The 17,781-nt window shown below is 42.6% G+C and overlaps 1 protein-coding gene across 2 annotated transcripts; it reads left to right on the forward strand.

Annotated features, from left to right (window-relative positions):
- The first annotated feature begins 615 nt into the window (after positions 1 to 615).
- Positions 616 to 1,599, forward strand: S100A8 (S100 calcium binding protein A8). 2 transcript variants are annotated; one of them, XM_081225062.1, is made up of 3 exons: positions 616 to 638; positions 1,087 to 1,249; positions 1,400 to 1,599. In XM_081225062.1, exons 2-3 carry the CDS (start codon positions 1,109 to 1,111, stop codon positions 1,526 to 1,528), a joined length of 270 nt encoding a protein of 89 aa, XP_081081188.1. In that variant the 5' UTR covers positions 616 to 638; positions 1,087 to 1,108; the 3' UTR covers positions 1,529 to 1,599. The 2 variants fall into 2 exon arrangements, with proteins under 2 accessions (XP_081081188.1, XP_081081189.1); XM_081225063.1 differs by lacking the exon at positions 616 to 638 and adding an exon at positions 645 to 818.
- The last annotated feature ends 16,182 nt before the right edge of the window (positions 1,600 to 17,781 follow it).

Consider the following 17,781-nt stretch of genomic DNA (forward strand, 5'->3'; position numbering starts at 1 on the left):
GATTTAGGCCTTAGCAGCGCACGTCCCCACCGAGTCCAGCCACACACAAAACAACAGTAGAAATACTCCACCTTTCATTACTAAAATCCAGCAGCCATGACAAGTGTTCTTAACCTTTTAGGGGCCTTTGGACCCTTTTGAGAATGTGATGAAAGCTATGGAGGAATGAGCTTATAGTCATGCACTCAGAATGATGCACTCAACTTCAGTTGCATTTCAGAGATGCACAGACTGGCCACTAGCCACGGGAATAGCCACAGCAACCGTGGGAAGGACTCAGAAGTGGGCATCCTGGTTGACCAAGCCAGGGGTTGCTAGCAGCTTACAAGACGAGTCCTCACCATGCCGTCTTCCTGATTTCTCCTGCTGGGCATCACTGCCTGGCAAAAGCCTTCCTCCTTCTACCTTTCCCGTGCTCCCCCAACCCCGCTCCAAGCTCCGCATCAGAACTTTTCATTCAGTGCAGTGATTGCCCCATTCATCTTGCTGGGAAACCAGAGGCTGTAGCAATCCTCGAAGGGAGCAGCTGCCTCTGAGTGGCCTGAGGCCCTGGGCAGCTGGCCAAGTCTCGTTGCTATAAAAGGGAGCCGACACTCAGCCCTGGATGTCTTTTGTCAACTCTGTTTTGGGGAGACCTGGTAAGTGGAACTGCCCCAGTCTGTCCCACACTTTGGGCTTCCCCTGGGGAGGGCTGAGGAGTGCAGCAGCCTTCTCTGAGGAGGGGAGAGAAAGCTTGGGGAGGTCTGGACTGAGTCCAGGGCTCCCGGAAGAGAAGCGTGAGCCACGGCTGAAGAAGGAGCCGAGTCTAGTATTTTTGGGTAAGGGCACGTTTGATTCCCAAGCTGAGCCCTTCCTGGGAAGAAGCTGGGGGCATGGGGAGAGCTGTGTGTGTGTGTGTACCCTGCTTCCTTCCACACCCTCATCCACATCGTCCCCCACTTCCCATCATAGCCATAGCCCTATGCTGGGTTTAGTTATCTGGATGATGCCATCCAGGACAGAGCCATCCCTTGGAGTATGAGCCTTCAGACTGTCCCCCTAGGCACCCTCCCCACGCCGGGGTTGCCCGTGTGCTCTGTCTTCCAGGTAGGGCAAATCCTTGGGCACCATGCTGACGGACCTGGAGAATGCCATGAACTCCATCATTGAGGTCTACCACAAGTACTCCCTGATGAAAGGGAATTACCACGCCATCTATAGGGATGACTTGAAGAAATTGTTAGAGACGGAGTGTCCTAAGTTTTTGATGGTGAGGAGAGGCTGGGTGTGGTCAGGGTTCTCTGCCCGGCTCTAATGATGCCCTGGGTCACTGGTCCCTGGCATTGCCCTGTGCAGACAGCTATGCCTCAGCTTCCCTGAGATCTTTACACTGTGGCTTCTTTCTCTCCAATCTTCACAGAAAAAGGATGTAGGCACCTGGTTCAAAGAGTTGGACATCAATGAGGATGGTGCACTTAACTTCCAGGAGTTCCTCTCACTGGTAATAAAGGTGGGCCTGGCAGCCCATGAAGACATTCACAAAGAATAGCAGAGCTATAGAGCCCTGGGTCTGGTCCCCTGGACTTGTCCCCTCAGAGTAATAAAGTAATTGATACCTCAGGCCTCTCTTGGTTTCTTGCTTTTCTTTTGTGGAAAGAGGCTCCTGGGGGTTGGAGGGATGGTGGGAAAACCCAAGGAAGAAAAACAAACCTCTGTTGCCTCCACTCCCCATCTCTCATGAGCCCTGTGTGCTTACTGCTTGTCTCCTTTCTTCTCCGTGTTCTCCCTAAATGATTCCCAAGGCTCTTCCAGCCCCACGGTCCTGAGTCATGGGTTCCATTGACTTAAGGATTCTACAGAGTCCAACACACTATAGCTGTTGATTTTCCTACTTGTTCCCAAATGGGTGATATGAGAACAGGGTGACGTAAGGAAAGCTCATAGTGTTCTCTAAGTTGTAATTTCCAGCTAATTATCTTAGATGTAACTTTTAGGAAATCAGGGAGATAACTACGTATAAGTGTGCCTGTGTGCGTATGAGAGAAAGAGAGAGATTGATTCTATGTGTGGTGTGACTTTAGGTGGATTCTTAGAGTTCTAACGAAGTAACACTAATAAGCCCCCTGGCTCTACACTTGTAATTTCTCCTTAAGAGATTTTGGAAGCTTTCCTTCTCTCTCCATTCCCAACCTCCTAGCTTGATTAAATAATAAAGGAATGGTCAGATAGGCTAATACATTAATAAAGATCAACTCAAAGAATAGGGTACTCAAATGCTTCCCTTTGGGGTGAATGCTTTGGTAATCAGTGACTTATCTAAAATAATCTCCCCATCATTACTCTGGATTTCCAAGGGTCTGGGGAAATGGGATGGCCAGAAGATGAATGGGCACCTCTCACCAGAACCCAACTCCCAAGTTGAGTTTCCATGCTGTGCCTTGGGACATTTTCTATTGTCCCCACTTAGGTGATGGGGCGGTGGTGCTAGTAATGGGGAAGGGGGTTGCGAGCTGTCACCAGAATCTCTACACCAGGGGTTTAAACTTGGTCTACGGTATATCTCTGGAATGGAATAAAAGTTGAATGCATCATTTTGAGTGTATATGTATAAACTCATTCCTCTGAGTCTTTCACTATTTTTTAAAACATATTTATTTATTTATGGCTACATTGGGTTTTAGTTGCTGTGCGCGGGCTTTCTCTAGTTGTGGCGAGGGGGACTACTCTTCGTTGTGGTGCGCAGGCTTCTCTTTGTCGTGGCTTCTCTTGTTGCAGAGCATGGGCTCTAGGCGAGTGGGCTTCAGTAGTTGTGGCACGTGGGCTCAGTAGTTGTGGCTTGTGGGCTCTAGAGCGCAGGCTCAGTAGTTGTGGTGCATGGGCTTAGTTGCTCTGCTGCATGTGGAATCTTCCCGGGCCAGGGCTCAAACCCGTGTCCCCTGCATTGGTAGGCAGATTCTTAACCACTGCGCCACCAGGGAGGCCCCTCTTTCACTATTAAAAAAGGGTCCAAAGGCCCCTAAAAGGTTAAGAACACTTGTCATGGCTGCTGGATTTTAGTAATGAAAGGTGGAGTATTTCTACTGTTGTTTTGTGTGTGGCTGGACTCGGTGGGGACGTGCGCTGCTAAGGCCTAAATCAGTTTCTCTGCTGCTGCCCCTACCCCTTCACAACGCTCCTGCTCTGTGAAGCTGGGGGTGCACTATGTCCCGGGAGACGGAAGCTGGCTTGGGGTCCCACTGTATGCATGAGACACTGAGCCTCTGCATAAAGAGCAGGGACCCTTCCACCCTCTCTGGGATGATTGTGTGCCTCTGACCTCAGGAGCCTGGGCTGAAGAGAAGCCCGACCCTGAGGGGTGGGGGTGGGAGAAGGAGGGCATCTTTGGAGAAGACAGAAGTGCTTCGTGCCCAGGAGGAGAAGAGGAGGTGGCCAATTCCCCCTGGATTTCAGGAGGACCAAGTCCCTCTCCCACCCAACAAAATGCCACTCAGATGAACTGGATCCCAATGCTGAAGATTACTCACCCCAGATCAGAGACCTTTTCCTTTGTAGTAGACTTTACTTATATAGAAATGCAAATGAACAGGGAAGGATAACAGCTTAAACCCTTAATCACTGACCAAGGCTTTAATTACCAACCAGTTTTATTATCAGCTAACATATTAGTGAAAATGTTTGGCAGCCAGCAGAGAACTAAGATTGGGACATAAAATGGGATGGGGGGTATCTAGTCATCACATATGGAGATGGACTCCTTCTGGGCAAGCGTGGGAAGGCTAGGGACAAAATTACTTCCTTTTCAGCTTTCCTGAAGGATCACTTTATAGCCCAAAGCGAGTGCTTCCATCTAATTCAGGAGTGTGAGCACCACTCTCTGCATTGAGGAAACTCTCATGCAGTTCTCAGAAGCACCTTTAAAGTTGAGCTGCTGGCCCAAATGTGGCCCAGGCAAAAAAAGACGGGAAGGGTTGGCAGGGTTCACCAAGTAGCATCCCAGGCCTCACTCAATATTTAGGGAATATAATGGGTGAATGCACAAAAGGAGAGAGCAACCTGATTCTGCCTCTCAGTTAGCCACATTGGTGGTGGTGGTGGTGGTGTGTATGTGTGTGTGTGTGTCCGAGTGTGGGTGAGGGGGAACATATCCCAGTGCCTTTCTCTCTCCTTGAAAATGCGTTGTTAGACTTGCTGTTAATGGATCCTTTGGGGGAGATTTACCGTTATTAACTGTTTGCCATTAGTTGAAAGTCCAATGAGTCTGCTTTCTCTGAGTCCTCTCAGAGGAACATGCAGAAGGTAGCCCAGAGCGCCCTTTGGAGTTTCACCATAAGTGATGGGCCACTGGTTATGAAGAATTGCATTGACCTGGAGCTATCAAATGGTTGATACCCAGGCTCATGGTTGGACATGGGAGGTGGCCCAGCTGACACTGGCCACCTGGAGAATGAGGTGGAGGTGAGGGAGGCCATCCTTGGAAGGTCCATGGAGTAGGCAGGCTTGCAGATGGTAATTTACAAGCAAGGCTGTGCCATTACAGGACCTACTGGGCAGAGTGACAGGGCTTGTAGCACAGAGCAAGATGATTTGGTTTGGGCTTCCCTGGTGGCGCAGTGGTTAAGAGTCCGCCTGCCGATGCAGGGGACACGGGTTCGTGCCCCGGTCTGGGAAGATCCCACATGCCGTGGAACGGCTGGGCCCGTGAGCCATGGCCGCTGAGCCTGCACGTCCGGAGCCTGTACTCCGCAACGGGAGAGGCCACAACAGTGAGAGGCCCGTGTACCGCAAAAAAGAAAAAAAAAAAAAAAAAAAAGATGATTTGGTTTCCTGTTTCCCCAGCTACAAAAGAAGAACAAGGTGGTGGGAAGTTGTGAAATAAGTGGTTTAGCAGGAAGCCTCATGCAATATTTGAGCCCACAAAGGAGACGTTGGCTCACCAACTGAGGCAGATCTGGCCACTGAGACTTCCAGGGCCTTAGAGTATGACCTGTCTGAAATCTCACTTCTCCACCCAAGACTCCTGACTTCAGCCAAGTGTCTCACAGTTGTGACAAAAGTCTTAAAGAGCATGGGGAGTATCTGGAATTGGGCAACTTGTGTCTAGCAGCTGAACACAGAGCTTATTCCAGTGGAAAAGACTTCTCCGTACATCCTTCTACTTGGGAGCCAGAATGATTCTGGTCGGGTCCAGATACCAGCCTATCTTCTGGCCTCCTGACCTAGGGAATTCACCCTAATTTCATATGGGCTGAGGAGGGGAGGGAACGCTGCTAACATTTACCGGGCTCCTTCTAGTTGTTGGTGTGAAAGGAAAAAAATCATCTAAAACCTAGAGAAAGACAAACTGGTGATTGCTTAAATCTTTGATCTCATGCTAGAGTCTGCCTGAATAGAAGCAAGTCCTTGCTACTTGTTAACCTTCTATCGTCTGGCACTCTTGGGGAATGTAACATGGTCGGCACAGTATATTTGGTGAACAAGTCACAGTGGATAAAGAAGTAGGCAGTTTACATCTGCTTGATGGGGTAATATGATTTTATAGCCTGGTAGAGATGTTAAACCCCTGTTTCAATTTTTATCACCCTATTGAAAGTTAGAAGAGTCATATTTAAATTAAGAATCTTACTTAGGCATTCCTTTCCTGAATGTCTTTATGTATTCTCAAATAGTCTTCAAACCAGCTTTAAAAACCTTCTTTGCTGATTCTCTCATTAATGAATTCAAACAAGAATTTTGACATGGGTCCACTATATTTGTTGATAATTTTGCTTTTAAGCACTAGACTTTGTGATAGCTTATCCTGTAACAATCTTATAAGACACGTAATTACTATTTCCATTTTGCATATGAGGAGATTCCGAGAAGTTAAGAAACTTGACAAAATTATTAATCTGGCAAATGTCAGAGCTAGGATTAGATCCGTGGTTGTGTCCGGGTGAGAAGCCCTGGTTCAGACATGAAAGCACTTTCTTCTAGCTGATTTCCATCCTGTGAGTGCAGAGGGCCCGCCCTTCCTCTGCTGGCCTTTCTGGTCTCTTTGAGGACCAGAAGGGTGAGGACCCCCTGCAGGGTCTCTGCTATCCAGGGGTGAAGAGCAGGGCCAGCAGGTGCCAGAATGAACTTCTCTCTTGGGCCTATTTCTTATGCCCAGGACCTCACCCTGCCTTGGGGCTGAATTACTGTGGGTTTTTTTTTTTTTTCTGGTATGATCAATCCTCCAGACAATGACTGTAGAACAGAGGATTGACATTTTGAGGTCTGTAAGCTCTTAGGGTTTGTGCCTCCTTCTGGGTTGGGGAGCTTCCTTCCAGTCTTAGGAGTGGTGGAAATTCTCATGTGAATAATTCTCATTTGCAAAATCACGGTCTGAACTGGCTGCTAAGATCAGGGCATAGACTTTTATGATCTGTACCCATTCAAATGATCTGTACCCATTCATCTTTCTATGGACAGAAACCTCCTCTTCTTCCTCCTGAATAGGCCTCATTAGCAGCAGAAAGCATGGGACTATCTTACAGCCAAAGCCAGAGGCTCTTCATCCTAGTCCAGCAAGGGTTCCATCCAGTTCAGCTTGCTCAGCATCTTGTTTTGCTATGGCACATTTTTTCCCCCTGGGCGTTCTAGAGCAAAATATCTAACCAAGATAGGATGCTCTGGATTTCTTTCCTGATTTGGTCCTAGAACCCTCCATGATAATGTGTATCTATTAAGATCCAATCATAAATGTCATACTTAATGGAGAAATTTATCTCTTTTTTTTGAAGTATAGTTGATTTACAATGTTCTGTTAATTTCAGGTGTACAGCACAGTGATCAGTTATACATATATATATATATAGCCATTCTTTTTCAGATTCCTTTCCTCCATAGGTTATTACAAAATATTGAGCAGAGTTCCCTATGCTATCCACTAGGTCCTTGTTGATCATCTACTCCATATGTAGTAGGATGTATATAGTAATCCCAAACCTCCAACTTATCCCTCTCCCCCATTTCCACGTTGGTAAACCAAAAGTTTGTTTTCTGTCTGTGGGTCTGTTTCTGTTTTATAAATAAATTCATTTGTATCATTTTTTTTAGATTCCACATATAAACAATATCATATGATATTTGTTTTTGTCTGGCTCACTTCACTTAGTATGATAATCTTTCGGTCCCTCCATGTTGATGCAAATGGTACTATTTCATTCTTTTTTATGGCTGAGTGATATTCCATCATATATATGTACCACATTAAAAACATTTTTTTTGAATATACTTTTTTTAAAACATCTTTATTGGAGTATAATTGCTTACAATGGTGCATTATTTCTGCTTTATAACAAAGTGAATCAGTTATACATCTACATATATCCCCATATCTCTTCCCTGTTGAATCTCCTTCCCTCCCACCCTCCCTATCCCACCCCTCTAGGTAGTCACAAAGCACCAAGCTGATCTCCCTGTGCTATGTGGCTGCTTCCCACTAGCTATCTATTTTACGTTTGGTAGTGTATATATGTCCATGCCACTCTCTCACTTTGTCACAGCTTACCCTTCCCCCTCCCCGTATACTCAAGTCCATTCTCTAGTAGGTATGTGTCTTTATTCCTGTCTTGCCCCTAGGTTCTTCTGACCAATTTTTTTTTTTAGATTCCATATATATGTGTTAGCATACGGTATTTGTTTTTCTCTTTCTGACTTACTTCACTCTGTATGACAGTCTGTAGGTGCATCCACCTCACTACAAATAACTCAGTTTCATTCCTTTTTATGGCTGAGTAATATTCCATTGTATATATGTGCCACATCTTCTTTATCCATTCATCTGTCGATGGACACTTAGGTTGTTTCCATGTCCTGACTATTGTAAATAGAGCTGCAATGAACATTTTGGTACATGACTCTTTTTTTTTTTTTTTCTTTTGCAATATGTGGGCCTCTCACTGTCGTGGCCTCTCCCGTTGCGGAGCACAGGCTCCAGATGTGCAGGCCCAGTGGCCATGGCTCACGGGCCCAGCCGCTCCGTGGCACGTGGGATCCTCCCAGACCGGGGCACGAACCTGTGTCCCCTGCATCAGCAGGCGGACTCCCAACCACTGCGCCACCAGGGAAGCCCTACATGACTCTTTTTGAATTATGGTTTTCTCAGGGTATATGCCCCATAGTGGGATTGCTGGGTCGTATGGTAGTTCTATTTTTAGTTTTTTAAGGAAGCTCCATACTGTTCTCCATAGTGGCTGTATCAATTTACATTCCCATCAACAGTGCAAGAGGGTTCCCTTTTCTCCACACCCTCTCCAGCATTTATTATTTGTAGACTTTTTGATGATGTCCATTCTGACAGGTGTGAGATGATATTTCATTGTAGTTTTGTTTTGCATTTCTCTAATGATTAATGATGTTGAGCATTCTTTCATGTGTTTGTTGGCAATCGGTATATCTTCTTTGGAGAAATGTCTATTTAGGTCTTCTGCCCATTTTTGGATTGGGTTGTTTGTTTTTTTGATATTGAGCTACATGAGTTGCTTGTATGTTTTGGAGATAAATCCTTTGTCAGTTGCTTCATTTGCAAATATTTTCTCCCATTCTGAGGGTTGTCTTTTGGTCTTGTTAATGGTTTCCTTTGCTGTGCAAAAGCTTTGAAGTTTCATTAGGTCCCATTTGTTTATTTTTGTTTTTATTTCCATTTCCCTAGGAGGTGGGTCAAAAAGGATCTTGCTGTGATTTATGTCATAGAGTGTTCTGCCTATGTTTTCCTCTAAGAGTTCAATGGTGTCTGGCCTTATATTCAGGTCTTTAATTCACTTTGAGTTTATTTTTGTGTATGGTGTTAGGGAGTGTTCTGATTTCATTCTTTTACATGTAGCTGTCCAGTTTTCCCAGCACCACTTATTGAAGAGGCTGTCTTTTCTCCACTGTATATTCTTGCCTCCTTTATCAAAGTTAAGGTGACCATATGTGTGTGGGTTTATCTCTGGGCTTTCTATCCTATTCCATTGATCTATATTTCTGTTCTTGTGCCAGTACCATACTGCCTTGATTACTGTAGCTTTGTAGTATAGTCTGAAGTCAGGGCGTCTGATTTCTCCAGCTCCGTTTTTCTTTCTCAAGATTGTTTTGGCTATTTGGGGTCTTTTGTGTTTCCATACAAATTGTAAAATTTCTTGTTCTAGTTCTGTGAAAAATGCCAGTGGTAATTTGATAGGGATTGCATTGAACCTGTAGATTGCTTTAGGTAGTATAGTCATTTTCACAATATTGATTCTTCTAATCCAAGAACATGGTATATCTCTCCATCTGTTTATGTTAGCTTTGATTTCTTTCATCAGTGTTTTATAGTTTTCTGAGTAAAAGTCTTTTGCCTCCTTTGTAGGGTTTATTCCTAGGTATTCTTTTTGTTGTGATGGTAAATGGGATTGTTTCTTAATTTCTCTTTCTGGTCTTTTGCTGTTAGTGCATAAGTATGCAAGAGATTTCTATGCATTAATTTTGTATCTTGTAACTTTACCAAATTCATTGATTAGTTCTGGTAGTTTTCTGGTGGCATCTTTAGGATTTTCTCTGTATAGTGTCATGTCATCTGCAAACAGTGACAGTTTTACTTCTTCTTTTCCAATTTGTGTTCCTTTTATTTCTTTTTCTTCTCTGATTGCTGTGGCTAAGACTTCCAAAACTATGTTGAATAATAGTGGTGAGAGTAGACATCTTTGTCTTGTTCCTGATCTTAGAGGAAATGCTTTCAGTTTTCACTATTGAGAATGACGTTTGCTGAGGGTTTGTCATATATGGCTTTTATTATGTTGAGGTAGGTTCTCTCTATGCCCACTTTCTGGAAGGTTTTTATCATCAGTGTGTGTTGAATTTTGTCAAAAGCTTTTCGTGTATCTATTGAGATGATCATATGGTTTTTATTCTTTAATTTGTTAATATGGTGTATCACATTGATTGTTTTGTGTATATTGAAGAATCCTTGCATCCCTGAGATAAATCCCACTTGATCATGGTGTATGATCCTCTTAATGTGTTGTTGGATTCTGTTTGCTAGTATTTTGTTGAGGATTTTTGCATCTATATTCATTAGTGATATTGGTCTATAATTTTCTTTTTTTGTGACATCTTTGTCTGGTTTTGGTATCAGGGTGATGGTGGCCTTGTAGAATGAGTTTGGGAGTGTTCCTCCCTGTGCTATATTTTGGAAGAGTTTGAGAAGGATACGTGTTAACTCTTCTCTAAATGTTTGATAGAATTCACCTGTGAAGCCATCTGGTCCTGGATTTTTTGTTTGTTGGAAGATTTTTAATCAAATCAATTTTTTTTTCAAAAAATTGAAAATTTTCAACTTCATTACTTGTGACTGGTTGGTTCATATTTTCTATTTCTTCCTGGTTCAGTCTTGGAAGTTTGCAATTTTCCAAGAATTTGTCCATTTCTTTCAGGTTGTCCATTTTATTGGCATATAGTTGCTTGTAGTAGTCTCTTATGATCATTTGTATTTCTGCGGTGTCAGTTGTAATCTCTCCTTTTTCATTTCTAAATTTATTGATTTGCATCCTCTCCTTTTTTTTCATGATGAGTCTGGTTAAAGGTTCTTCAGTTTTGTTTATCTTCTCAAAGAACCAGCTATTAGTTTTATTGGTCTTTGCTATTGTTTTCTTGTTTCTATTTCATTTATTTCTGCTGTGATCTTTATGATTTCTTTCCTTATACTAATCTTGTGTTTTCTTTGTTTTTCTTTTTCTAGTTGCTTTAGGTGTATGGGTAGATTGTTTATTTGAGATTTTTCTTTTTTCTTGAGGTGAGCTTGAATTGCTATGAAATTCCCTCTTAGAACTGCTTTTGCTGCGTCCCATAGGTTTTGGATCATCGTGTTTTTGTTGTCATTTGTTTCTAGGTATTCTTTGATTTCCTCTTTGATTTCTTCAGTGATCTCTTGGTTATTTAGCAGTGCACTGTTTAGCCTCCATGTATTTGTGTTTTTTACTGTTTTTTTCCCTGTAATTGATTTCTAATCTCATAGTGTTGTGGTTGGAAAAGATGCTTGATACGATTTCAATTTTCTTATATTTTCCAAGATTTGATTTGTGACCCAAAATGTGATCTATTCTAGCGAATGTTCCATGTGCACTTGAGAAGAAGTTGTATTCTTCCACTTTCAGGTGGAATGTCCTAAAGATATTGATTAAATCTATCTGGTCTATTGTGTCATTTAAAGCTTGTGTTTCCTTATTTATTTTCTGTCTGGATGATCTGTCTTTTGGTGAAAGTGGGGTGTTAAAGTCCCTCACTATTATTGTGTTACTGTCGATTTCTCCTTTTATGGCTGTTAACATTTGCCTTATGTATTGAGGTGCTCCTATGTTGGGTGCATAAATATTTACAATTGTTATGTTTTCTTCTTGGATCGATCCCTTGATCATTATATAATGTCCTTCCTTGTGTCTTGTAACAGTCTTTATTTTAAAGTCTATTTTATCTGATATGAGTATTGCTACTCCAGCTTTCTTGTGATTTCCATTTGCATGGAATATATTTTTCCACCCTCTCACTTTCAGTCTGTATGTGTCCCTAAGTCTGAAATGGGTCTCTTGTGGACAGCATATATAAGGGTCTTGTTTTTGTATCCATTCAGCCAGTCTCTGTCTTTTGGTTGGAGCCTTTAATTCATTTACATTCAAGGTGATTATTGATATGTATCTTCTTATTACGATTTTCTTAAATGATTTGTGTTTGTTTTTGTGGGTCTTTTTCTTCTCTTGTGTTTCCCGCTGAGAGAAGTTCCTTTAGCATTTGTTGTAAAGCTGGTTTGGTGGTGCTGAATTCTTGCAGCTTTTGCTTGTCTGTAAAGATTTTGAATTCTCCATCAAATCTGAATGAGCTCCTTGTTGGGTAGAGTAATCTTGGTTGCAGGTTTTTCCCTTTCATCACTTTAAATATGTCTTGCCACTACCTTCTGGCTTGCAGAGTTTCTGCTGAATGATCAGCTGTTAACCTTATGGGGATTCTCTTGTATGTTATTTGTTGCTTTTCCCTTGCTGCTTTAATATTTTTTCTTTGTATTTAATTTTTGATTGTTTGATTAATATGTGTCTTGGCGTGTTTCTCTTTGGGTTTATCCTGTATGGGACTCTCTGTGCTTCCTGGAGTTGATTGACTATTTCTTTTCCCATGTTAGGGAAGTTTTCGACTATAATCTCTTCAAATATTTTCTCAGACCCTTTCTTTTTCTCTTCTTCTGGGACCCCTATAATTCGAATGTTGGCGCGTTTAATGTTGTCCCGGAGGTCTCTAAGACTGTCCTCAATTATTTTCATTCTTTTTTCTTTATTCTGCTCCCTGGCAGTTATTTCCACCATTTAATCCCCCAGCTTACCTATCCGTTCTTCTGCCTCAGTTATCCTGCTATTGATTCCTTCTAGAGTATTTTCAATTTCAGTTATTGTGTTGTTCATCATTGTTTGTTTGCTCCTTAGTTCTTCTAGATCCTTGTTGAATGTTTCTTGTATATTCTCCATTCTATTTCGGAGATTTTGGATCAACTTTACTATCATTACTCTGAATTTTTTTCAGGTAGGTTGCCTATTTTGTCTTCATTTATTTGGTCTTGTAGGTTTTTACCTTGCTGCTTTTTCTGTAACATATGTTTTTGTCGTTTCATTTTTTTTTAATGTGTGGGGCTGTATTTCTGTCTTAATCATTGTTTGGCCTGAGGCATCCAGCACTGGAGTTTGTAGGCAGTTGGATAGAACCGGGTCTTGGTGCTGAGATGAGGACCTCCGGGAGGCCTTACTTTGATTAATATTCCCTGGGGTCTGAGGTTCTCTGTTAGTCCAGTGGTTTGGACTCAGAGCTCCCACTACAGGAGCTTGGGCCCAACCTCTGGCCTGAGAACCAAGATCCCACAAGCTGTGTGGCATGGCAAAAAAAAAAAAAAAAAAAGGAGTAATACAATAACAAAGAATAAAAAACAAAATAAAAATAGGTAAAAAATATAGCAGGAAAAATAAAAATATAATTGAAACAACTGCAACAAGGTAAAAATAAAACCACAACAGAAAAAAGCAAAAAAAAAGGTGGTGGTGGGGAACAAACCAAAAGGAGCAGAATAATAACAAAGTATAAGGAATAAAATAAAATTAGAAAAATAAAAGATTTAGTAGGACAAATAAAAATATAAATGAGTTAACAACAATGAATCAGCAAGGTAAAACAGAGCCCCAATCTAAAAGAGGAAAAACAGAAAAAAAAAAAAGCCTTGGCTATGGGAGCAGAGTTTAGGCGGGAGTGGAGCTTAGGCAGGAGTGGGGTTTAGGATGGGTAGGACCTGGTTGGGTCGGGGGGTGATGCTTGAGCGTGGGGCGGGGCCTAGGTATGAAAATCTCTAGTTTCATCCATGTTGCTGCAAATGGCATTATTTCATTCTTTTTTATGACTGAGTAGTATTCCATTGTATATACATACCACATCTTCTTTATCCATTCATCTGTCCATGGACATTTAGGTTGCTTCCATGTCTTGGCTAGTAAAAAATCATTCTTGAAGCACACCTGACTACTCTGCTGGCTTGTCTGGGGGCTCTCAGAGAATTACATTTTTTAGCAAACAAGAAATTCTTTAGTTTCTTTCTTCTCTGCTTTCTGGAATATTTTGCCAATCACCTGGTTTCTGTCCAGGGGATTAAGGTCTCCTGTAGATTTGCAGATGTTTGTTGTTTTATTTTGTCTTATAATGGACATATGCTATGTGTAGTCTTTTGTATATCTGAAAACGATATGGAATGCAGTAGTAAGAGAGGGAAAGAAAACAAACAAAAAGAAGCATCGTTTTGGAGTTCTTTAATCAGCCTCACCCCTTCGAGTGGCATCCTCAAAGGCAGCATGACTATTATTGTTCAATGACATAAGTTTACAGTCCTGCAAGATGAAAAAGACCTACAGACCTGCTATACAACACAGTGACTGCGGTTAACAATGTGGTATCATGCACGCAAATGTTTGTTAAGCGGGTAATGTCACTCTAAGTGTTCTTACCACAGAAACCCAAAACAAAACTAAAGGTACTCAAGGAAAATTTTGGAGGTGATGGTGTGCTTATGACATCGATTGTGGTGACGGTATCATAGGTGTTTGCATATGTCCAAACTCATTAAGTTTTACACATTAAATATGTGCAGTTTTTGTACATCAATTATGCCTCAATAAAGCTGTTAAAAAACAGTTAATTTCACCTGAAAAAGTAAAAAGAAAGGAAACAGTGACCTTGGACAATCTCTGCCACACTCGATTTCCTAACATAATCACAGCCTTGTCTCAACATCAGTTGTCTAATTCTTTATTTTTTAATTTTTTTGAATTTTATTTTGTTTATTTTTATACACAGCAGGTTCTTATTAGTTATCCATTTTATACATATTAGTGTATATATGTCAATCCCAATCTCCCAATTCATCACCCCCCCCAGTTGTCTAATTCTGAAGGGCAAATTAGTCCATGATACTGAGTAATCTGGATGAAATTTCAAATTGAATTGTGACATGATTTGTTCAGTTGCGGATAAACACACCATTACAAGCATCTTATTTTCCTGCCATTTGCTCATGCTCCTACCTGTCCAGTTTCTCCTCTTGTGGCCTCCCCATCCCTGGATTGCTCAAACACCCCAGGGGCTTTCTTAATCCATTGCTGGGATCTGTTCTGCCTCCACAAGCCAAAGGGGCAGGGAGCTGGGATCTCACTCACTTGTCCCCCAAAAGCAGTAGCTTCTTGTGCTTGTAAGGTGTGGTCATTGAAGCCTGGGCTGTGCAGTTTTAGGGGCAAACTGCTAGCCACTGCTGCTGGGGTGGTCCAGGTCCTCATCCAGGCCTCAGTGGTGCTCCATATGGGGCCTGGACCCTCCTCCTTTCTGTATATGTTGCTATGGTAACTGGGTTACCACAAAGCAGGCAGGGGAGTCTGTGGTACTGAATGGAGGTCACCAGGCTAGACTTCAAAAGATTTTATTTCAGAGGCCTTGATAACCTCTTCCTACCATGGCACTTTGATCGTGGTCATCATAGCCCAACTTGACAGCTTTTTCTAACTGCCAAATTTGGAGGCTGTGACGGGAAAGTGGGGGAAGGCATAGAGGGATTGCTCTCTCACTTCCTGAAAACCCTGGGATACTTTTTGAAAACTGGTCCAGTGACTAGCTTTGCACCCTAGAATAACTGAGGGAGAGGTCTTCCTCCCCCCTTAGACATAAAAGGTTTTTGACATTCTGCTTGCCAAAACTGAGGATAAAGCTGATGTTTAATTTTGTTCAAACAAGAAGAAGCAACGCCTCTCCTTTCCTGGCCTTTTTAGCTCTGTCCCCGCCTTATCAGAGAGCCTTTCCCGTCTGTGTCCTCCCCAGACTGTAAGCTCAGTGAGGTCAGTACCATGTCTGTCCTGTTCATGGCTGCTTTCCCCAGTGCCTGGCCAGCAGTGACTAGCAGATATGAAGGGCCAGGAAGTGTTTGCCAGGTGAAGAAACCCACGTTCCTCTTCTCCTCATCATTGCTCAGAGGTTAGAGCGGATCTGAGGCTCTCTTCACATCTCTGGGGATGGTATCCCTTTAGACCCAGTGCCTCCCATCCTTTAAAGCAATGTCACCCTCTTTTTCCCTCTCTTTGCTTACCTGGGAGTTTATTTCCCTCTTGGAGAAGCATTTTTCAGAAAAGGTGCCTCTGTAAGGGTAGGGCACTCATATTTATGGTCTCTACCCAGAGCCAGGCTCTGGGCTAACTTGGAGGGTAAACCCAGCTTGGTGGGCTGCCATTCTGCCCCTTCTGGTCACCCTGCCCCATTTTATGCTCTACGTGTGCCCCTCCCCACTTCTTGATGTGACTAACAGAGTCATTTCTGTTGCCATGAGTACTTTTTGGGTAATTTAAAATTTTGGTATCATTTCTATTTGATGTAATTTAGTTTGATAAGTCCAAACTTATAGAAAAATTGCAAGTACAGTACAAGCAATTCCCATATACTCTTTACTCAGATTTACCAGTTTAATTCATTGTTTTTTGCATTATGAAAATTTAGTTATCTTGATATACTTTTTCGAGGTGTTTACATGAGCACATTCAGTTTATTACTCTTGAAGCTCTGTCTATCTTCTACTTTAGAGCATGTGTTTATTTCTTGTTGAGGTTAGAAGAGTTAGAATGAATTCACATTTTTGCTAGTTAAAATTTTTTCTAATGTGCTAGGTTCCCCACCATTGTCAAGGTATTTTGACCAACTTTATAGAGGAAGTTGTGAAAGTAAATCTTTTATCAATTTGGCTCAAAATTTACTTGAAAAGTTTGTTTCCTGCTGTGTAGTATGCTATTACTTTTTGTGCATAATGACTTCAGAGGCAGTAGTATTTTTCTTAATTAATAAACTTTATTTTTCAGGGGCAGTTTTAGGTTTACCGAAAAATTGAGCAGAAAGTCCAGCGAGTTCTCAAATACCCCCTTAGCCCTCACTCCCCCAGCGCCCCTGTTATTGACATCTTGTATTGGTGTGGTATGTTTGCTACTATCGATGAGCGAACATAAATGCATTATTGTTAACCATATTGTTAAAATCCATAGTTCATGTTACTGTTCACTCTCTGCATTGTACATTCTATGGGTTTTGACACATGTAAAATGACATGCATCTACCATTGCAGTATCATCTATATCAAATTGTCAACAAAAGAGTTTCCCATACTCTTCATCCTTCTTGGCTGCCATAAGCATCAGCTTCCTACACAGTCTTGGCCTCGAGGAGTTCCTATTGATGGGGAGGTAGGACCAGCCCAAGGAATAGCCAGGAGGCCACCAGTCTCTGGAATATACTTGGGAGCACCAAGGCCAGCAGCAAGAGGGAACATCACTTGGGCTTGGCCTTGCCCGTTGGGCCCAATCCTACCATTTCAGTGAGGTCAGGTGGGAGGAAGGAGGAAGGAGGAAGGTAAGGCAAGTGATACTATTCCCTGTGCCAGGAACTGTGTCAGGAGCCTTCTGTGTGAACTCCCTTGACTTCTGGAAGTCCTTTCTGGACGGACACAGGTGTAGGGGCTGGTGCTCAGAGGGGAAGCTGGAGTGTAGGCTCCTCTACCAGTGGACACTCTTCAAGACACAGAAGAGGCAGGTCTCTTTGTTCTGCTAGGAGACCCCCAGTATCCAGTGGCCAGGCCCCGGAGGGCTGGCTCTGGGCTCATGTTCATGCTGGCTGGGCTAAATGATCCACATCCATGCTGGGTGGGTAAGGGCAAAAGAAAAACTAACTTAAAGATGGCACTTTACTGTTTTTAAGGTTTTTCTCATATATTCTGTCAGCTGAGCCTCATAACAAATCTGGGAACTAAAGGAGTCCAGTGAGGTGACCACACAAATGAAGAAACAGGCTCATAGAGGTCAAAGTCTTGCCCAAGGGCACAGGCTGGTCCCTGGCACCCTTCCCACTGTGGCCTACCAGGCAACCCTAGTTCTCCCAAGTCCCCCGGCCAGTGTGGAATCCAGGTCGCTAGTCTCGGCCTGACTAGGGCCCAGCAACCCCCCACCCCCATCACGTGTGGTGAACTCTTCCTACGATTCAGGAAGGTGTCTGAACCCATTAGATTCCAAACTCTGGGAGAGCAGCCACGGAATTTGTGCTGCTCTGTCCCCGAGTCTCACACAGTGAGTTGGGGGGTGTGGGGGAGCATGGAAGAAAGAATTTTTAAAAAGGCTAATCAAGAATTTATGGCATTAGGACACAAACTGGAAGAAAAAGGTCAGGGTCTGATATAAGATTGTGTCATTTACCAAAAATTAGGTTTTTTACAAAAAGTATGAG

This window comes from Mesoplodon bidens (genome assembly GCF_964165515.1).
Source record: "Mesoplodon bidens genome assembly, chromosome: 2".
In the NCBI taxonomy this organism is placed as follows: domain Eukaryota; kingdom Metazoa; phylum Chordata; class Mammalia; order Artiodactyla; family Ziphiidae; genus Mesoplodon; species Mesoplodon bidens.

Excerpts from the sequence above, each read along its gene's own strand:
- S100A8 (XM_081225062.1), top strand. The coding sequence starts at position 1,109 with ATGCTGACGGACCTGGAGAATGCCATGAACTCCATCATTGAGGTCTAC. Across the intron at positions 1,250-1,399 it reads AGTGTCCTAAGTTTTTGATG|AAAAAGGATGTAGGCACCTG; the intron begins GTGAGGAGAGGC and ends CAATCTTCACAG.